The 23,003-nt window shown below is 36.4% G+C and overlaps 1 protein-coding gene and 1 pseudogene across 2 annotated transcripts; one reads left to right on the forward strand and one right to left on the reverse strand.

Annotated features, from left to right (window-relative positions):
- Positions 1 to 301: 301 nt before the first annotated feature.
- LOC131310005 (uncharacterized) lies at positions 302 to 2,843 on the reverse strand (annotated as a pseudogene).
- A 741-nt stretch (positions 2,844 to 3,584) lies between these two features.
- On the forward strand, positions 3,585 to 13,592 carry LOC131310004 (D-cysteine desulfhydrase 2, mitochondrial). Of its 2 annotated transcripts, none has more exons than XM_058336765.1 (7): positions 3,585 to 3,743; positions 5,366 to 5,692; positions 6,123 to 6,165; positions 6,309 to 6,653; positions 7,708 to 7,837; positions 8,003 to 8,179; positions 13,246 to 13,592. In XM_058336765.1, the coding sequence occupies exons 1-7, from the start codon at positions 3,657 to 3,659 to the stop codon at positions 13,472 to 13,474; spliced, it is 1,338 nt and encodes a 445-aa protein (XP_058192748.1). In that variant the 5' UTR covers positions 3,585 to 3,656; the 3' UTR covers positions 13,475 to 13,592. The 2 variants fall into 2 exon arrangements, with proteins under 2 accessions (XP_058192748.1, XP_058192747.1); XM_058336764.1 differs by having other exon boundaries at positions 3,588 to 3,743; positions 5,360 to 5,692.
- Positions 13,593 to 23,003: the final 9,411 nt, after the last annotated feature.

The raw sequence follows: 23,003 nt of genomic DNA on the forward strand, positions 1-23,003 counted from the left end.
GCCCGTTTCTGAAGTCCAATATTTGACAATCTCAATCCCATTGAAACAATTCCTTGGTCAATACTACCCATTAATTAGTCTTATGGGCTGTTTTCGTATCTTCCGGGTTGTGCTTCAAAAGACAATTATAATAATGGGTACTTGTAGAAATTGGAAGGATACTTTCCCATACTGGATTAGTCAATTTTCAAGTTTTCACTGAACTTTAGTCCTAAACCTTGGGCATAGAACTAATACGGTTACACACTTGCAACATAAGTTACCCATGAAGACCTTGTTGAGAGGGAAAAAAATAAAAAATAAAAAATAAAAAAAGAGTTAAAGAGGGCTTTGAACAGTTATAATCATGAGAGTACCAGGTGCCCAAGAAAGATTAAGGGAATGATAAAAGTCAGGATACTAGCCTCCAACTTTCCATAGAAGAGGCCTGTTCAATAATAAAAGCGACCACATGTAAGGATTCCCACAATAACATAGTGTTGAACTTTCAAACGAAGTATATGATATGACAGGCTTCTCATTCATTGGCAAATAGTATCTGACTATCTGTAAATAATTGAGTGTCCAATATATATAGCGCTTCATAAGATATCAGTGAACCAACTGGTTTTCAGGAGATGATAAAAAAAGAAAAACTGGTTTTCAGGAAAAAATAAATATATTCTCTCAATGAATTCAAAAACATTCGGGGCTATCCTCTTGTTATGCAAAGACTGAAAAATGGGGAAATAACAGCAAGGAATATCATCATAAAGACAGCTAAAAGTATTAACCTCCACTTGAGGAAAAAGGGAAGCAGAATAAGACAAGCACTTTAATTTCATTTTTGTACTAGCACGCACACTTTGGCAAAACAGTGTGAAGTAATGGTTCTGTCCGTCTGAGGGATGAGTGTCTACTGTTTAATGAATCCAGAAAACAGAAGTTTACGCCTGGTTGTAAGAAAGATGAAAAACAGACAGAACGTAGCTCAGTAGCTTGTTTTTGGGTTAGTTTGTATGTAGTTTTTGTCAACAAGGGTAGTATATCAAACATCTGTGAACCACATGTACATCTCAAAGTTGTTGGCGCTCCTTAGATTCAGTATATGGAAGTCTTTTTAATCATTAGATGGAGGAAAAATCTTAGTCATCTACTCATAACTTTGTGTTTGCAAGATTTGATATTGGCAAGCATTGGATTTGTAAATTTCTCATATAATCTTCCCAACTATTAGCATCAAGCCAATTTCAGTGAAAATTCGTGTTAAGTATCTAACTCAGAACGAATTGCCAGTGAATGGAGAGGCTCCCAAACTCATATAGGAGTAATAGCTTTTGAGTTAACAATTTACATATGTGGCGCAAGTTCTAATAATTCTTTTAGTGCAGTATACAGCTCCAAAGGTTAAACAATGTGACTAGGAACTACGGTATCGTGCTCAAATCCCTCCTTGCTCCCCACAAGCAGGTCCAAAAGGGAAGCACCTTTTCCCACGGAGGTAGGAAATCTTGATTGAAATAGCAGAACAAAAGCACACAACTTAGGTTTGGTATTCTGTAAAACGGGAATGCCACGGGGATTCATACAATAGGTTATAGATTTGATTATGCATATCAGAATATCTACATGAAACTGGAAATACTCACAACTGAACCATGAAATAAGTACTTAACATGCATGAAATCTTTACCTTCCTTGAAGACAAGTCCTGTCAATGCTGCAAAGAGTGGCCCAACGAACCAGACAGCTGTTGGGTGGTTGATAACATATTGTACTAAGTTCTCACCAGCTGGTTGAGCAAGGCTGAAATATGTTGCTAAGGATCCAAAAATCCCAAGTGCTCATAATGCTTGAAGAGTGTGCTTGATCTGTTACATATATGTGAATCAACAGCAATGATAAGTCCAATCCTCCAGCTCCAAGGGCATAAAAGAAATCAAGATTCTGCTTTATTGAGCCGCTCAATGGAGAGTCATGGGGACGGAAAGCTGTAGAAGCAGCGATAACAAAAGCGGCAGCGACAGTCACTAATCCTGATCTGTACGAAATCACATGTTGCATCAGGCAAAGTATCATTGCGATGCTACTAAATAAGCAATTTTACTGTTAACTAGATGAACCTCAATTAGTTTGATGATGGTATGATGTATCAAATATAACCTAATTCAAGTGATAAAGGTATGATCTCTCAAACATAACCTAATTTGTGCTGCTTGCTTTATTCTATTCCGATAATAGATTGAACTTCCTTTTTAACTGCCATAAACTTCCAAAAGATATCAAGATCCTAGTTCAGTACATTAGGAAGTATACATGGTACTAAAAATTCTGTACTTAGAAATTACTTTTTCATGAACAACAACATAATTAAGTTCATTCCCCGAATAACGATTCTTCTGCAGCTGGAGGAGGATACAGATTACTTTTGTCCACAGAAGGGCTGAGGCAGTCAATGACGATTAAAGGTTGTTGACCACTTGATGCACTTTCTGGGCAGACAATCTTATTGCTTAAGATTACACGTCCTAATCTATGTTGGCATCCCCTTGAAAGAAAGAAAAAAACCTATGTTAGCATCCGTTGAAACAAAAACAAAAAACAAAACTACTTGAGTTGCTTATCTTTGCAGTTCTATTTTAGCTTGGCTTGGGGCACAACCTCGTATAGTCCACAACTTCTGTATGGAGTAATAAAATCGGTTGTGGACTAAGGGGCCGTTGCTACGGCCTATTCAGTATTGAGAGTTCCCCTGGGGAGTGAGGAAGTATTGGAGCTCGGCCCCTGAACATCTGAAGGTACACACTGAACAGCATTTTGAACATATGCAAAGGGGTAAATAGATTTTGGCATGTGTTTCATTTAAAAAAAGTACTATTATATTTTTCAAATCATCAACTCAAGAATTGAAATTTTATAGTAAAAACTTATTAATATTCAATTGAGTTGAATTTTGCACGATCTCTTAATAAATAAACCTACATAAAATGAAAGATTTTATCACAAGGTGAAACCTAACCTCCTAAAATGAGCACATGAGTGAAAGTCTCATATGTTACAAGTTATATTCCCTCCTCTCGCTAGATTATGAGAGAAAAAGATATATACCCGTTACACGAAATACCCCTAAAATGAGCACAATAGAGTGAAATATTTGACAAAATTGCTATTGCTCTTGCTCGAAGGGTGAGTGTGGTGTTTTAAAGATAGTTGGTATATGCATTCTTTGTTAATGATTGTTTCTGTTGTTTGCAGTCAAATTTTCTAGAAATTGATGAGAGTAATCAAAAAATAATATAATAAATACTGAAATTGAAAAGTCAAGATAAAACGACACTAATATAATAAAGACAGGTGTTTCAATTTTAGTTGTCTTTTAGTGAACTTTTTATACTTTCGCAATTTTTACATTTGAAAAGTGATTAGTTGAGTATTTTTGAAATGAATCTAACAAATATAAAAAGAATGACTAAAAATATTATAGAATTTTTTAAGAAGGATAGAATTTTTTGAAAAGGATAAGAGGATAATTTCACGTGCTAACTCACTTAAACAATTGCTGACCAGAAGAAATCACGATGAAAAATATCTTACAATTAATGTAGCCCAAAGGGCCGTAAAAATACCATATCATTATCTCCTTGCTTCGGCACGACTTCCAACTGAGCTCGAACAAGATGAGGCTTCACCATTTACCCAGAAATTGTGCAATTTTGGCCACGAAACATGAGTTTCATTCAGCACAATTTCCCAACACTTCTCAGGTATCTCTCCTTTTTCCCTGTGTATATCTATAGAAGTGGATACGTACACCCTACCCTTCTCTGCAAACAAATACTGTAGGACTAGTTTTTTTTTTGGCTACTGATGTGGGTATTACCTAATTTTGTTCTGGGAAAAGACACTTTCTTCGTGGGTTGAAGGCGCTGATGTGATTGGAACCTTTTGTTTTTGGTAAAAAAGAAACAAAAAAGAGACACTGATGTGATTGGAACTTGGGATGTAGAAGTGACAGCACTGATTGCGTTCGTAAATTACTGATATCAAGTCTCGGGTTGGGGGTGGGACGGTGGGTTGTCCCTTAAGTCGAGTAATTCGCGTGCACAAGCGTTGAAGTGTCTTGGGAAAAATATTCCAAACTAGTTAAATTCGCGAGAGCAAGGATTGAGAGCGCGAAAGCAGAGCGATGATTGAGAGCAGGAGCGGAGCGGAGCGGAGGGCATTCTCAAGGATTATGTGACTTAAGGTTATACCTTCACCGATCTTGAGCACTTGATGACTCTTCAACTACTCTTTCTCCTCAAAATAAGTAGGAGTCTTTTAAGGTAGGATTTAGGTCCTCTTCGTTTCTCAGGGTACAATGGAGAGAAGTAGAGAACCATTCCAATGCATAGATGATCGCCATTTAATAAAAGCGAAAGACAGATGGTTCAGATCATACCACTTCATTAGAAGTGAAGAACAAAGGTTTAGAGTTTAGACCATACGTGCATGTAGGAGTGGTTTCCGAGGCATGATCTACCAACCGTAGTGGTGTTGCCCAAAACGTTTTGATTTAAACTTCAATGAATGAGTGGCAATTTCAGCCATGTATTCATCTCGTTTATGCAATGTTAGAAACTGGTGGGTAGGAGTGGATCTTCCCCATTCGTATTCAAAATGGAGGTGACAGGGTTTGGATCCACTGACTAAAACATAAAAGGTGATATTGAGAATTTTTTGCCATGGTTGCTTGGTATCATAGAAAGCAGGGGTGAATAAGGGAAATGAGATACTTAGGGGGAAGGTTTAGGCTTCCTTTCTGTTTGTTTGAGAGGAAAGAAGGAAGATTCAGTGGCCTGCTTAACATGCGTCAAGTCAAGAGAGAAACTCCCTCCTTCCCATTTGTTCCCACTGCATCCGCTCCCCAACCAAGTGAAGGAATCAGCACTCTTCTTCCCCCTCCTTCCCTCCGACCAAACATGGCATTGCAGTTTCCATTGGACAATCTTGTCAGAATGTCCGTTGCTTGGTTTTGGGGTCATAGCTAATACTTTAAACTTTACACTCTTAATTGGCACTTAAAAGTTACAAAATTTTAAGGTACATAGGATTAGAAAGCAAGCATGCAATTTATTCTTTTCTACTTTCTAGTTTTTTTCTTCTTCTACTTGAATGGGGAGGGAGGCTAGGGACTCCCTGATCATAAAATCCCTTGACTTGAATTAACGCACGATTCAATCTTTGGTCACTAGCGTGACTATTAAGACTTAAGAGCTACTTACCTACCCTAACTGATACCTTAATTTAGTTTTTGTAACATTTTCCTGGGTCTTTGATTGACTTGGATTCTCATTATGAATAATCATGCTCTTGCATTGTAGATAACACGTTCTCTCAGTTTCAGGGCCCTTCCGAAGCAAAAGTTTGTGGAGAGATATTTATCTCGAAACTGCTCAACAGAAGGTGGACATCACCTAAGCCAGATACCAAGATTCACAAAATAGTGGTCTCTGGTACACAAATACAACATGATGGAAAACCACTTGAAAATGTTTGTTTCTCAAATGACACTAGTCCAGCTTTGGGGGATAGCTTGATGGAAAAGAACAACCAACAGCCATCCTTTTATATTGTGAGGGATGATTTGTTGCACCCACTGGTGAATGGTAACAAGGCAAGAAAACTTGATGGGCTGTTTCCTCTCATTGACGAATATTCAGTAACTGACATTGTGAGTTAACTCTTAACACCACTACATCCTTTTGATTTTTGGCTCCTCGGTAATGTTAGATTTAAAGCTGTTAGAAATTCAGATTCAACACTTATTTTCCACATGTTTGTGATAGTGGGCTCTGTTCAATGTTTATAATTCGTTTTTAACAGACAAGCATGTGGCATGATATTTGCGTGCATCCTTTTTCCCAGTATTAAAAAATTTGTAGAGCACATGTTATATAGCTGGCAGCCTGGCACATGAATATCACAGTCCGTTGTATCAGGTTTGAATTAGCACATAAGAAGATATTCTATGGTGGATCTCTACTGCTTGTCATATTTTTCTCTCTTTTTCTAATTCATATTCACGTAGAACCCACGATGGTTGTTCCTAGAATCTGGAGGCATTTTAGGACTGAGTAATATTCAAATCAGACATTTTCTAGGTTACCTGTGGAGGTTGCCAAAGTGCGCATGCAGCAGCTATTGGTAGGTTCTTAGTTTTCAGGGAAGTACATATATCTTCCTCGCTCTTCGTTTCAAACAAAAAATAAATAAATATCCAGCTTCATTTATGTTGTTGAAGTGAGCCATATATGTAAGTTTTAATCATTGGCTTGTATACCTGGCAGCTGTTTCATGTGCAGAGAGGGGACTGAGGTCCCATTTGCTTCTCAGAGGAGAACAACCTGAAATTCCTACTGCCTACAATCTCATTTCCTCACTTTATGGAAATGTCATATATGTTCCTAGATCTCTTTATGCTAAGAGGGAGGAAATGCTTTCGCAATATGCTGATTCGGTAGCAGGAAGCAGCAGTTCTGTTGTACGCCTTAGTGATATTTTAGAGGATTCCTTGTCAACTCACTTGTATGAGAAACCAAATTTTGAGCGACTGGATGCTCATAGATCTGCTGAAAATTCAAAACGAGTTGTTATTGTCAATGAAGGTGCAGGAGATGCTGTTGGCTTCCTAGGTAACTTCAAATTGTGCTTTTGTATTTACCTTGCGTAAATGTTTGCACATCTTCTTGTTGTTGAGAACTTTTTGACGCAAAGAAGCTTCTGTTCCTCAATGGCCAACTAGATGTAAGACAAATGAAAGAAAGAAAAGAACATTTGTATTGGTGTTGTATTTTTGGTTTGTTTTGGACCTTTGGTTTAAGGTCTTTTCTTTAACACTCATAGACAAATGACCTGGTTGTGCAATAGATTCAGTCAAACCGTTAATTTATGGTTTGAAGAAATAAGGCTAAAAACAGGAAAATAAATGTGGTAATATGGATATAGACATGGGACACAGACACAACACAATGAGAACACTTGGGCTCGTCACTTCTCTAAAAATTAGGTCATGGGCATATTGAATAAAAAATGTAATTTTGTAGTCTAGATATATCTTATGAACTAATATAAACTATAAAAAAAATATTACTTTCAAACTAAGACAAAAAGCATGAATATTATTAAGATTTTGAAGATACAAATCAACGATCGCTAAGTGTATGAACTAAACATCCATGGGGACTTTTACTCTTGGCCAAGTTTGGAAAATTATAATTTAACTTTCTAATGTGTAACATGTCCCAAGAGTGTCCTCAAGTGTTTTAGAGTTTCCACAATGTGTCCAAGTGAAAAATATAAATAGGAATTGGACCCGTATCTGTTATCTAGGTGTTCACTACTTGTCCGGAGAGTGTAGTGTCATGTTCATGTTCAACACGTCGGAAACAGATACGTAAGGCCAGTAGAGGTGTGTGTGCTTCTCAGATGGCTACCCTAGAACTTTTTTGCCTAAGACCCCCGAATGGTCATTTTCAACTAGTGAGTCGTATGCTGCATGGAAAAAGTATTCTGTTGTTATGCTCCGCATTTTATTTTGTGTGCCTTAGTTGCTTTTTGATCAGCTGTCCACTATCTTTACTCTTTCATATTTGACCAGTACATTTTGTGTTTTGGATTGGATCTTTTTGTCATTCGAAGATTGGTTTTCTCTTACTGATAAAGTAAGTGCCTATGGTCTCTTTGTAGGTGTTATTCGGCTGGTGCAGTACTTGTCCCAAAACCATGTTTTTGGAAAAGAGCAAGCCCTTAAAATTGTAATAGATGCTGGGACTGGGACAACAGCCATTGGTTTTGCACTTGGAGCTATATTTTTAGGGTGTGTTCCTAATTATACCTGATAACCAGCTTAGTTAAAATATTTTGAGTTTTTCGATGGTTTTGTTACTTTCTTGTCAGTTGGATTCTTTTAAAAGCAAATGGTGTGGCAGCAAATTATAAGAAATTGCTTGCTTTCTTTTTTTTTGTTGTTCCCGTTTGTCAGGCTGCCATGGGAGGTACATGGAGTAATGCTAGCTGATAATATTGACGGGTACCAGAAACAGGAGGAACGGTTGGTTTCTGAATTCCAAAGGTGTTTTATGGTTCCCATTGTTGACCAACTCTTGAAGAGAGCAAATGGCACGCTCGTGCACTGGTCAGAACGCAGCTGCCCAAGGAAGTAAGTGCGATGCCTGGAGATTGATAAATTTCTATCATCCTTTCCTTTCTGTTTTTTTTTTTTGGTTTATTTCTTGTTTGGGGAAAGGGTCAGGTGTTTGGAAGTAGATTCCATCAAAGAGCAAACTTGGCAATTCATTTGTTCTCACTGCTCTTTGCTACCGGCTGTTTTTTTTTAAGCCCCTTAAGGGGTCGTTTGGATGGAGTATTAGCAAGGGGCATTAGTTATGCCCCCTTATAAGGACGTGGGCCCAGGGCTAAGCCCTTGTTTGGGAAGCCAAATGGCTGCCGGCATTATTTAGTCGCCCCTTTTTGCAATACCGGCCAAGGGGGCATGCGGGGGTATTAATTATGGATGGGGTTTGAGGTGTTATTAAGTTATACCCCCAATCCCCTTGAAATTGGACAATTTTATCCCTCCTTATCCCCCTGCTGCAACCCCCTATTTGCTGGGTTTTCCGATTTAGCAGGAAAACAAAGAAGAAGAAGAAGAACAGAAAATCGGACACAAACCAAACACAAACCAAACACAAAACACAAACCAAACCAAACAAAACACAAACCAAACACAGCAAGTATTCCAAATTTCAATCCGTTTGAACCGGTGGAAAGATTTAAGTTTTCTGATCATTTTATCCTAAATGACCATAATTAAATTTTGACTCTAAGGCTCTCGTTGATTAACCCTAAGAAAGTCGTAGAATCAAATATCTTTTAGGGTTAATCAACGAGAGCCATAGAGTCAAAATTTAATCATGGTCATTTAGGATAAAATGATCAGAAAACTAAAATCTTTCCACCCGTTCAAACGGATTGAAATTCGAAACACTTAATTTTTCAACCTCCTTAAACGGTTTATATATTAAAAAATATAGTTAAAAAATTAAGTATTCCAAATTTCAATCCGTTTGAACCGGTGAAAAGATTTTAGTTTTTTGATTATTTTATCCTAAATGATCATAATTAAATTTTGACTCTAGAGCTCTCATTGATTAATCCTAAGAAAGTTGTAGAATCAAATATCTCTTAGGGCTAATCAACGAAAGTCATAGAGTCCAAATTTAATTATGGTCATTTAGGATAAAATGATCAAAAAATTAAAATCTTTCCACCCGTTCAAACGGATTGAAATTTGAAACACTTAATTTTTTTTAAAAAATCCGAATTTTATATATAAAAAAATGTTTAATAATAATAATACTAAATTCATTAATTTGTTAGTACAAATAAATATTATGGCTAAAATGTGAAAGAATAATTAAATTTGCAATTATATATAAAACGCAAATACATAATGAATTTAGGGACTGCACAAGGGCAATATGGTTATTTGACAGTTTTTACATCATCCACCTTTCTTTATACCCCTATTAATCCTTCATCCAAACGAAGTACTATTTAATCCCCATTCTCTAATACCTCATCCATACAACTTACTATTTAATCCTTCCTCCATAAACATCACATCAATATGGGCTCTTCCTTATTAACTAGGGAGAATTTTTCATAAGTCCACTATAGCAGTTTTCAAACCCATCTAGTTCACTTCTAAGTTTCATAACCTACTAAGTCCACTAATAATTTTAATGACAAAAATACCTCACCTAAGAAGCAAGGGCCTTGTTTGGCTAATAAGAAAATGTATTTTTTCTAATTTTTTTCATTTTTATTGCAATCAATCCGCCGCCATCGCCGCTACCATCACGTCATATATAACATTATATGTAAAACAAAACACGTATTTTTTCATTTTTCTCAAATTTTTTTATTGAACCCGCTACACTTAACATTATATATGTGACAAATTTCTCTTTTTGTTTTTTCCTATTTTTCTTGTATTGTTTTTTTTAATGTTATATGAGTGATAAAATTTTCTAACATACAACATTATATGTGGCAAAAATTTTCTAACATGCAACATTTCTTTTTTATTTTTCTTATTTTTAGTCTTTAACGCTATATGCTGGTCCATATAAAATATATAATATTATATGTGAGTTTTTGAATATTTAAATATCGCAAAAAAAACAAAAACAAAATATATAACATTATATTTGAGCTTCTGCAGCTTTGAATCTCACAAAAAAATAGAACAGAACATATAACATTATATGCGAGCTTCTGTAATTCTAAATCTCACAAAAAAAAAAAACAGAATATATAACATTATATCTGAGCTTCTGTTCCTCTAAGTCTCACAAAACATGACATAAAATTATATGTTCTCAAAACAACATCATATTTTTCCAACAATATTATATATCTCAAAAAATAACATTATGTGTTCACATATCATGCGACCATTATTCTTATTTTCAGTCGCGCCTTGAATCCCAAGCTGAATGTTGATGAGGCCACCGGGGGTCGAGCTTCATTTTTTCATCGTTTCTTCATCAAAACTTTCATCGGATCCTTCAAAATTTTGATTTTTTGCCTCCGAATAGCATTCTCATAACCTCTATATCTACATATATACATATTCAAAACAACATAAACAACATTAATATATCTAAAAAATGAGGTATAATATTATATGTCTAACCCTAGAAAAAACACATATTACATATGACAGAAGATCACATATAACGTTATATATTTCGTTATCCATCACTTATTAAATTGGTCCGTGCAGCGGTCTCTTTGACTTGCTTCTGATAATATATGGATATATTCATATGTGTTTTTGAGAGGCTGCTACGCGGACCTATTCAATAAGAGAACATAAAATGTTATTAGTTCCTTTTTTTTTTAGCTTTATAGGACAAAATCTCATATACAATGTTATAGATTCTCTATGCAAACTGAAATATTTTTTTTTATGTCAATACAAGCTCATAACCATATATATGTATATATGGTCGCAAATATTCTCATATAACCATATATAATCTTACATGGATATATCCATACGTGTGTTTGAGAGGCCGCTGCGCGGACCAATTCAATAAGAGAACATATAACATTATTAGTTCCTTTGTTTTGGAGTTTTACAGGACAAAATTAGGTACCAAGTGCAAATTGTCACATATAACATATACGTCTCGGTAGAAAATATTATCTATAACCAAACCACATTGCTAACCGAGTTTCAAATCACATATTTTCACGTATAAATTGGAGAGGCCGCTACGTGGACCAATTTAATAAGTGATCGACAACGGAGCATATACCGTTATATATAACAGAAGCTTATATATAACGTTACACGGTACAAAATGTCATATATAATGTTATATGTTCTCTCTATTAAATAACATAGAATATTTCTAATCTAAAATGTTATATATAACAATAGAACATTATATATTATTATATCTCTCTCTAATTGTGAATGTTTTAAAAAAATGACATGAAATAACAACAAAAACACACAAAAATATCTTTTTTGTGTGACACGAAAAACACACATATAACTTTATATATTTTTTCAAAAAACACAACCTGTTCCAACCTTATATGTCTAGCCCTAGAAAAAACACACATATAACCTTATATATTTATTCAAAAAAACTCCAAATATATCAGAAGCAAATCAGAGAGGCCGCTGCGCGGACCAAATCAATAAGTGATTGATGAAAAACACAAATATAACCTTATATATTTATTCAAAAAATTTTAGATCTCTAACCCTAGGAAAAGCACACATATAACCTTATGTATTTATTCAAAAACTTCCAAATCTGATGATAACCGGACACGAGACAAACAAAAGACCGGATCAACCTTCTTATAATAATCTATTTTTTGTTTTTACTACTCCAGATTTCTCTCTAGTAAAACAAATAAAAGACCGGATCAACCTTCTTAATACGATAAACAAACCAACTTTAAAGCACGTTCATGAAAAAATAGAATAATATTATAATATAAAACCCGCATGCTGTTTTGAGTGTATAATTAAATTGATGATGCCCATATAATAATACAAAAGACGACGGGGAATAAGGAATGAATGAACCGTAGCCATAGCCATAGGTGGTTGTTTGCTTGTTTTTGTGTGCTGAAATATATAGGGTCACAACCAGCATACACATGCATGAAGTCTTAAAGAGATGATGAGTGGAAGAAGAATACCGTCCGTCATGTTTCCCGAGCGTCAACAGTTGGATGCCATGGATGCACGCCACCGCAAAATTGAGGGTCATGTCAACGGCGTCCATCAAGGGCGGGGGCGGCGACAACAAATGCCTGTTGGCAAGCACCACCGTTATGGGCAGCGCGGGCCCGATCCAGTTCGTGGTGAGTGAGGGAGAGCTCGTCGGCGTGGAGAATTTGGAGGCGGACGGTTCACCAAGGGAGGGGAGGAGAGAGAGAGAGGGGGAGAGGAGAGGCTCAGATCTGTTTTAAGATTTAGGGTTTCTCTCTCTATATGTTATATAGGAGGGTTTTTTAGTCTTGAAAAATATCTCTTTTTAAGTAAATTGGAGTTATTGGGTTGTATAACTCTATTAGTGGACTAGAGGGGTTATGAAATTTAGAAGTGGACTTAGTGGGTTACAAACATGCTATAATGGACCTCCTACCAATTTTTTATATTAACTAATACCCCCTACTATTTTATCCTTCTTTATTAACTAATACCTCCAATTCTTTACCCGCATCCAAACGGCCCGTAAAGTATGAACTATGAAGTATGAACATTGCCTTTTAAATTACTTTTGTATTCTCTTTGTTCCCACCCGGTTGTCCTTTTCATAGCAGTTGCGCCCTTTAATCGGGCCAAAGAGTACATATGTTGGGGGGAAAAAATTACAGATCAGTCATCGAAAAAGGAGCTTATTACACTAGTGTTGAGCAACAAATTTGGCTCACTTTAGCATGTGAATCCAATTTAGCGAAGTAAGCTGCAATATGAAATGAGGGAGATTTTTTTGTGCAATCCAGATTACAAAACTACAAAAACACCTGAAACATCTCTATAGAGAATTACATGCAAGTCAGAGAGGACGATAAAAACCCAGTTTTGAAAGGAGAAATCTAGACTAGGGAGTTGGGGAATTGTTTCAAGCTACTTACTGTTTAACCAACCTTAATGAAGAGATGTTTTTGCTATTTCTGCCTTTTCAGGTTTGGGAAGTTGTTGGCTGGAGAAGTGAAGGAATGCCAGCGAATCGCGCGGCAAACTGGCGTTCTAGTTGATCCAGTATACACTTTAGCTGCTTGGGAACTAGCAACACAACTCAGCCGGACAGAGGTGAACGGAGGTGCGAAAGTGGTGATGCTTCATACTGGGGGTACACTCGGCATGTTTGGGTTGGCGCAGCGGTACAAGTCTGACTTTTGCACCCTCAAATGACTTTAGAATTGATATAGCAGTATTCTATCTGTGTTTAGAGTTTCAAAATGCCTGACCTTATGAAGTCTTGAGACATAATTCAATGAAATCCAATTCATTACTTGCAGAGCTTTAGCCCCAACAGTTTGCTGCTGCCCTTTGTCAGTTTTACTCTAAACTTTAAAAACAAAAATAGCTAGAGATTTTATTGGAATGAAAGTTTCTCCAGTCTCGTCTAACTCACTTCTATTTTTCTTTGTGAGTTGCGGGAATATCCCATTCATAGCTCCGAGATCTACACCTATGAAGTGAAAAAGTCAGAATAATCATCTACTCTGCAATAAGTTGTTTGAATCAATATATAGGTCTTCTTCTCGTTCATTTAAAAAAGTAGAAAGCCCTCTTGTTGGATGACCATGATACTTTCCAAAAACCGAAATGTTTGAATCTAACAGTGGAACAATATAAAGATTTTTGTTCGACAAGATACCAAAGATCGACTCATTCCATACTTGAAACAATCACAGGAAATCCTTTGATAACATGGATTCCTATTTCTCGATGATATTCCACGATCAATACAACTGGCTGGATCCTGTTTACAATCTCATGATAAATAAGCCATACAGCCTCACATTCCAAATTCAACAACCCCCAAAGGGAAATATCCTCCCATTTGTGTACGTAGGAACAGGATGATATATGCAGGGAAGATCTATTTTATGTTGTTTACACAAAAACTAAAATTTCACGTCCACCGTTTATAGCTAACTCACTCAGACAACAGAAAATTGGAAGATCTAGGTGCTGAGGCATCAAGAAACTAAATTCCATATCTGAGAGTTTTTTTCTTATTTCCTCTTTTCCTTTTCCTTGGCTTCCCTTCATCACAATGTGTCGGTTCAAATCCCGGAAGTGGTGGTGGTGATGGTTCTTTGACAAAGGAAAGACAGTGGTGGAGGCGATCCAATGACGGATTAGATCAATTGGCTTGTCAATCTCATTGCAACAATTGTTTGAATTTTAATCAGTGTGAGTTTTCTTTTGTATGTAGGAGTGCGAATGGGTGGCCCATTCTTTGGCTAGAATAGCTAGCTGTGGTTTGTTTGTGACTTTCTGGTCCTTTGATTATATACGGATGCTACTTCTATATGATTATCTCGTAGACAAAAAAAAAAAAAAAAACAAAGAAAGAAACAACAAAATAGTACGGAATAACATTATCCATCATAATGGACTTATTCTACTTGTTGCAACTAATAATTCTAAGTCCCCCGAATAATTATCACGAAAATGCACCGAAAAGAGAAATTAATGATTTAGATAAGAAATCAATGGTTCAGAGATTCGAGACATTTTCAGAATAATTGTTCGGGGTACGTAGCATTGGTCTTGTACAACAGTTTGTGCATTTCGGAACTGATGCATCTTTCCTTCCTTGATGAGCCTTGTGGGTCTTTTAGATTGTGGAAAGGAAATTCTTATCAATCTAGCTACAACACATCTCATAATCATACCTGAAAAAGCAACAAATATATCAATAGGCAAACCCCAGACCAACTAGAGGAAGTCCAGAACTAAACGGAAGGGGAGAGCAGGATGACAAATCCATCAGGGCAGTGGTCAGACTGCGTGCGTGGTAGATGTCTAACAATGGACTCTGGGAAGGAATTTTTTTCATTCTTCATTGTATGCAGTAAGCCTTGTTTATTCTCTCTTTTATGGGGCTTCGTCCCTCCCTCAAATTAGACCAGGTGCACTTTGGTCCTGTGAATCCCAGGTCAATCAACTCACATTTGTTAACGCATTCTCTCAAGCTGCTCTTGGCTCCGGTTCTCCCTCTCTCTACGCCCAGCCTCGGTCTCTCAGCTGACGTTCCAAGAAGCGATTGGAATATGGTGATCGAATCGCTCGCTCGCGTATGGGTCTTTGGGAAAGTTTGCAGTGAGGGATCTTTCGTTGTAACCAGCAGAGAGACATTTTTCGCGACTCGAACCCGTGACCTGCATGTCACAATGGAGTAGCAAATATCAATAATAAAAAACATACAAAAAGGCTTTCATATTCTTAGTAGCACTTTGTAGAATTTAATTATATGGGTACATTTTTTGATGACTTCGTGTCATCCATCTCAGGTCCCATACAAATAATCAAACCACACAAATGATCGAATCGGTGTAATTTTTTTACAATGTTTTTTAAAAGGTCTATGCAAAAGAAATTAGCTCAGTCTGATATCAAAATATGACTGGAAACATGATGGGTAATGTTTACTCACTTTTAAAAGTGGGTGAACAAAATTAGTCAGTCTGATATCCAGTTATTGGAATGCTAGTTGATGATCAAGGGATAGTCATGGTGGTTTGTGAAGCTCTAGAGTGAAAAACTTGTGAATCTAGACCTCCTGGTTATTGTCTCTGTTTTGAGATTAATAACCCTCTTTGATTGTATGCTTATTTCGTATTAATGAAATCTCCTAACATTTTGACAAAAACAAAAAACAAAACAAAATTGAACTACAGATAAAAAAAACAAAATTGAACTTACAGAGATGCGGAAAGTTGAATTCATTTATAGTATTACATATCAGGTCCTTACAGACATTCGATTAAGCTATTTTTTTTTTTAGAACTCTTAAAAAGTGGAGTATATATTTTAGATATATTAAACAATTTCGATTATTTGTGTGGAATTTCGAGATGAATTCTACACAACACAGTATACTTATGGTGTACACCAAATGGTATACCTAAGTTTTATTGTTTTGCACACGTGTGCTTTCTGATCTCGAGCAAATTTTCTCCTTTGGGTGAGTAAACCGTCTTCAAGTTTACCGTGGTTGAGTTAAAGGGTGCAGTTACCCATCCTTCTTTCTTTTTTCGCTGACGGGTGGGGTGGGGTGCTTAACCAGAGCAAGCAGCTATTACCTGCGCTGTGCTCCGGATCCCTTATATATAGCCAACAGCCCTTTGTCCCGCCAAAATTTCATTCATTTTATCTCTCTCTCGCGCGCGCACACACTCACTCTCTCACTACCGATCTCTCTCCCTCAGCAGTACTCTCTTGTTCAGCAAATCAGCGGTACTCTCTCTCTCTCTCTCTCTCTCTACACGGAATTAGTTGAAGTTCCTGTGATCGAAAACCTTATCTAATGAACAGAGCGAAATGTTAAAGATGTGATCGATTGTTTTGAAGTTCATTGAATTCACACAATCTATATATGTTCTCGCACTCATAAACAAGTTTGATTTTGGAGTTACTGGACCCGTAGCAGTTGAATTTCCGATGAGTGACGAAAACCTCACCTAATGAGCGGAGTGAAATCGTAAATTTGAAGCTCGAAAGTGAAGCTTAAACTCGAATCCGTTGATCGGCCATGGCTACGATCATAACTTCCTTAATCTTCATATTCCTGTTCGTAATTACTTCCTTAATCTTCATCTTTTGGAGATCTCGAGGAAACGATCACTGTGATGCTGCAATGCCACAATCGGGGCATATAGTTCTGTTGCATTTTCGCGTATTCTGTTTTGTACCTTTTCACGTATCCTGTTGTGTGTGTATAAATTACTATATGATATCTGTTGATTTCTGAAAAAACGTGAATCATACTTATGGAGCGGTTTGGTATTTCATTGCAGTCTTGGATATGGCGTCGATGTGCCCTTTCTATCCCCACCCCTACCCGATTGGTGCTTGGTAAGCACATATATGGTAACCACATATATTCAAAAAATTGTTCCCTACTTAATATATCTCAGTTGTTCACTACTTAAAAGAAAGATGAAGAGAATATTTGGTATCAATTATAAATTATCTCATATTTAGCTTTTCTAATTAATTTATTTGACCAAAAATATTTTAGAATATGATTTACTACTATATAACTTGAAAGGAAAGATGCACCAAATATATCTACATTTGATTTTTAGTTTGTTAATTACATTGTCCGAATAATCCTAATCCAAAAATGTAGAGTATGCAAAAACAAGATCTACATATATAGTGTCTTACATTGTACTCTCATATGCGCAGTTTCTACACGACGAGAGGTATTTGGCTCCGGCAGCTCTACCTTCTGAGATGGAGCTTCCAATATGGCTAAATCTTTATAACTACTTAAATTTTAACTTTACTTGTAAAGTCAGAAATTTATTTCTGTGGGAGCAATTATTCAACACAATCTCAGTGAAAAACTTTCATGGTAAACACCAATGAGATAGTAAAAAAATTGCACTGAAAATAAATAAACGCTCGTATGTATAGAGTGATGCCTCTAATTTTTATCTTTTCAAAATACACGTATAAGGTGCATGTTGTTCCACTAAGCACTTTTTGGAATTTTTCTTGTTTTGTCCTTAAGTATTTAATTTTTTTTTGCATTTATTAATTTTGTGCCTCACTTTTTTGGTTTTTCGATTCGTCTCGTCAAAATGAATCTAAAAAGTAAAAAATTATGATGTTTACCCAAATATTTTTGAAAATAACCAGTTTTTAGAAAGTAAATATTTTTTGCTTTTCCAATTTCTCTCGTCAAGAGGAATCAATAATCTACAAAATCTGCTGCAAAACTAACTAACGTGATTTATTTTCAGTAAGAACAAAACCTTCAAAAATTGCTAAAAGTTAAGCACTTGTACTAACTCCTACTGTAACAACCCTGATTTTTTGTAAATAAAAATTTCGTTAAATATTTAAATTTTATTTTAACTACCTGGAATTTGCTTTTAAAATTCCTTTTCAATTTCTAATAATCCGTCCTAATTAGATTTGAGATTTATAAAATTATATCTTTTCGTCCCGCACAATTTAGTCCTTTTCTAAAGACAAGTATGCTTATAGAAGCACTTGTATATTTTCATAGTGAATAAAATAAAATCTTTAAATTGTATTTCTTGGCTAGAAATCCTACTTGGCAAATACAATTAGTTTTCAACCGATTAGTTGGAGGAACTGAATTACCACTTCACCTAGTTACAATCTCCAAACCCTAGATGAATCTTTCTGACCATCTTTGAGCCTTATGGACCCCTCTCAACCCTAATTGAGCCTTTTAGACCTAGGGAGGTAATCATTATACTTCATGCCTAGTCATTTCAACCTTACTTATCCTCATTATTCCTCTACCCATTGGATAATGTTGCTAGGGAAATTTTTATCCCTTGGATAATAGACATTAGAATTTGCCAATGAATATATAGATTTGACAAGACAAATCATGGACCAAAGGAAGCCATCATTTTGCTTCCAAAAGAAGCAAACTTAGTCTTGTCATGCATGCAACCCTAAGACTAATAGTCCTAAACCTAAGTTATCCACCAAAAACACTTTTCTAGATTTTCTAAGTACTTATATATGTCTATATATACATATATGCACTTTCTAGGAAAATATTACCCAAGTGACAATATTCTTGTCATTGGAAGCCTTACCACTCATCATCTCCTCTTCCATAGACCTAATAGGACTACTATACTTTAGTGTAATTATACACACACACACACACACAAACACACACTTAGTACTAGAGAGAGAGAGAGGGGGGAGAGAGGCCGAGAGAGAAAGAGAGGGGAGGGAGGCTGAAAGAGAGAGAGAATGGTATGTATGTGCATGTGATTTTGTACACTCAAACAAGCTACCTAGCCTATTCTTACACTCTACCTAAGTACAATGTGACAACACATTTCTAGGCTTCTTTAAGTATAAACCTAGCCAATCATTTTATTCTTTCTTGCAAGCAAGTTTTCCTAGGACAAGACAAGCCAAAAACCCTTTATGATAACCTAGATTTTGAACCTAAATTGGATTGACAAGTCATGGCATGCTTATAAAGCTTGATTGGACAAGACATGGAAAAAGGGAGAAGAGGAGAGAGGGGGGCCGGCCATAAGAGGGAGGGGAGAGTCCATCCTTTTCCTATAAATAGCACCTCATTCTTGCCATTCAACTCACTCCTTCCATCCTCCAACTTCTCTCTAGAAAACTTTAGTGTTCTTGTATCATTTTTGAAGAAATTCTAGGTGTTTTTGAGTTCTTCTTGAGTTCTTCAAGAAACTCATCTAAAGTCGCCACCAAACCACCACTCGACCACCCTTTCGATCCAAAAAGTTAAGTAGTATAGTCAAGAACTAGTTTCGAGAGAAACCTTTCTCTTTCGAAGCTACCGGAAGCTTACCGTAGGAAGTCACTCCGTCCGATAGTCGACTTACTTTTCCATAGCCGCCCTACTACTAAGAAGAACGGTAAAATACTTCTAACCACTTCTCTAAGTATAAATAGAAATGTGTATATTGTTGGTATGTTGAAATGCATAAGAACTTGAAAAATGTTTTACTAAAGGCTTGAAAAGAAATATGACTATGTTGAATATATCGACTTTATTTTTCGGAAAAGCATATGTTGTTTTGAATTTCCCTAAGAGGAAGAGAGAACGGATTTCGAAAGCATAAACTTGAATAAAAGGATTCGTATTTTGATCTTAAGGATGGTTATGAGCATGTATATGTGATTACTTGGTCTACTTGTTTGATGTATGATAAAGCATAAGTGGTATTCACTCCAAAGGTGTCTGTCCATGTGACACTATGCTTTATATTGTGTGTTAAATGTTTGAGCATGACTACGTGATAATATGAGCATGATAAGTTATATAGAGTTGGATGATCTTGCTAGTTTAGTTTCAAGATTTCAATGAATGAATTATGATTACTTACGTGAAAAGTCCTATCGCAGAGTCTTTACATGAAAACGAGACACATAAATCGAGAAAGTAGAAACATGACGCCTAGGGTGTGTTAAAGAGAAGGTGTGGTTTTAAAACCGCAATGTGGCCGGACTTGCCTATTGTGTGGTGTATGTGTGTGTGTGCCAATGAAAACCCGGGACGGTGGAACCATTGTGAGGATACTCGGGAGACCAGAACGGCGGAATCGAGGTTGGGTGTGTAGCTTGGTTATCCGCGGAGAGAGCCAATGCAAAATTTTGTGTGCCAATGGGAACCCGGTGCGGTGGAACCATTGTGAGAATACTCGGGAGACCGGAACGGCGGAACCGAGGTTGGGTGTGTTAAAAACGATTTTGAAAATGATGATTTGGTAAATGAAAACGAGACACGATCTACGACGAGTCACGTAGGAGAAACTTAAAAAATAATGGATACCAACGTTAGTTTGAATAGTGAATATAGATGTGTCATTGTTAACTATTTTGTTAGATACGCATGTACTATGTGAAAATTGTTAATTTTATGATCTATTGATTGTAAGTTAAGGTTTGGTGGATATAGATTATTCTATTGAGCTCCTGTAGCTCATGGTGTTATCTTTGATGACCATGACATATTATACTGGTGACGATGCTGGTATAATGTGCCAGACTTTATAGATGATCAATGTGAGCTGTACACCTTGGAGGCTTTTGGAGCTGAGGAGCTGGTTAGGATGGAAGAGTAGACGGAGCTGTAAACAAGAACCCTAATTTCCTCCCTTTGTGTAATAAATGTACTCTTATGAGAGTTATGCTGTAATAATGAGCCAGGCTCCATTTAGATTTTCAATAAAAATGTTTATTTAATGTTCTCAAAATTCGGAGCGTTACACCTATTGTAACACATAACCTCTGTTTTGATACCAGAAAAAAATAAGTTTCACCGGCTAAAACTAGTGTTAATAGGGACAAATATAGCTATATAAGATTTTTCAAGGATACATTCAGTCATTCAGATACTCCATTTTTAAACTTAAGAGGTAAAAGTGGGGTTTCAAGGGATTTCAGTGAGGACGGGTGCACGCAACAGGCGTTTAATTGACTTTACCACAAAGTAAAATGATTTTTGCACTCTTTTCTTTTCTTTTTTATAAATGCACTTCTAATTTTGTATTATAGTGCTTATAATATGACACAAAATTTAATTCTTAAAGCACATTAGAAGCAAATTTTAGAATGCAGTTTTGAATAGTGTGCAAAAATCATTTCCCATCTTCAAAATATACTTCATGGTATGTTTCAGTCTTATTTTTATTTTGGAAAAATTTCATCAAACAAATTTTTTTTTTTTTTTTGCAATTTCTTTCTAGAATATATAGTGGCTAATTAATCCTTTTGGGCCCGGTTAAATACAACTGCGAATTTACTACATGTAGCCAATTCATAAAAGGGAAATCAAAAATTTCCTTTTATGAACTGACTACATGTAGTAAATTCGCAGTTGTATTTAGCAGCACCCATACTTTTTATCCTCTTGTATGTGTTTCATTTGGCAGCTTCGGCCACCCTTCCTCGCACCGGAGGGAGGGGGGCTGCTGCACCCCATTTTGGGGCCCACCCCGGTCTCGCTTCGATGATCTGAATTGTTCACTTTGTAAAGCTCGTCGAGTAGAACACTATGCAAAAAATCAGCTTAATTGGATATCATTAAGTACCTGATCGGAACCTTTTTATCTTAAAAAGAATGGATCCGAAACACTGGATCAAATCCACTGTAACCCATGGACTGAGAGTTATATGGGCTCCGATCAGGTACTTAATGATATCCAATTAAGCTGATTTTTTGCGTAGTTGTTCTACTCGACGAGCTCTACAAAGTGAACGATTCAGATCATCGAAGCGAGACCGCGGTGGGCCCCAAAATTGGGACAGCAGCCCCCCCCGTCTCCTCGCACCACCCATCCATGTACCTAGGCTGTTTGCTCCCGCACCACCCCTGCAGCACCCCCACGACCCTTTCCCCCCAAGTTTACCTTCACTTCTTGGGCCAGCACCACCCTTGCACCAGTCCCGCCACCCTCGTCCCATGAGTACTTGACCTTCACTTCGTGGGCTTGCACCACCCCCGTACCTAGCCCTAGCCCAATATCATGCTTTGTTGCCCACTTACTATAAAGTCATACAAAAAAATATATATATAATTCAAGTACCAAAAAAAAAGTTACATCATTTTTTTAGCTTGAATTACATCAAGAAAATCAACATTAAAATGTAAATCCCGTTTATAGTGTTTTATGATTAGCACGATCCGATTTAAAGAAAATAACTTTTTCTAGCATTTTTTGTAATGGCCCGACTTTTTGGAAGCAAAATAAAATGATTCTTTAGGAAAATTTTGCTAAATAAATAAAAATTTTCAAAATAAAGGTTTAGCTATTACAATTTCAAGATAAATTTACTGAATCAAAATACATTAACTTCGGAGCTGACTCTAAGCTTGTCACGAATCCCAAGCATACTCAATCTACGTTCCTGATATTCTTTCCGTGTCGAACTGCACCATCATTGGATCCCCTTCATTGAATCCTGCGCCCTCTGGCAAATTGATCGCCGAAACAAACGATTTGCCAGGATACAGACGTATTCGTGAGTGATAAATCACCTAGTAGAATAATCCAACCCAACCACCCCTCTTACTTTACAGATAGCAAACAACAGGATAATAGTAATGCGAAAAAGTAAAACAGAGATTTTTTCATATAAACTAGTTATTACTATCCATTAACCTAATTTGAAATCTAAGATCTCTCCACGAGATCTTTCCTTCCCCAACCGCTAGCCATGC

This window comes from Rhododendron vialii, chromosome 12a (genome assembly GCF_030253575.1).
Source record: "Rhododendron vialii isolate Sample 1 chromosome 12a, ASM3025357v1".
Taxonomy (NCBI): Eukaryota; Viridiplantae; Streptophyta; class Magnoliopsida; order Ericales; family Ericaceae; genus Rhododendron; species Rhododendron vialii.

Coding starts and splice junctions, on each gene's coding strand:
- LOC131310004 (XM_058336764.1), top strand. CDS start 3,657: ATGAGGCTTCACCATTTACCCAGAAATTGTGCAATTTTGGCCACGAAA. Junction 6,654..7,707: donor AGATGCTGTTGGCTTCCTAG/GTAACTTCAAAT, acceptor GTCTCTTTGTAG/GTGTTATTCGGCTGGTGCAG. Junction 8,180..13,245: donor GAACGCAGCTGCCCAAGGAA/GTAAGTGCGATG, acceptor CTGCCTTTTCAG/GTTTGGGAAGTTGTTGGCTG.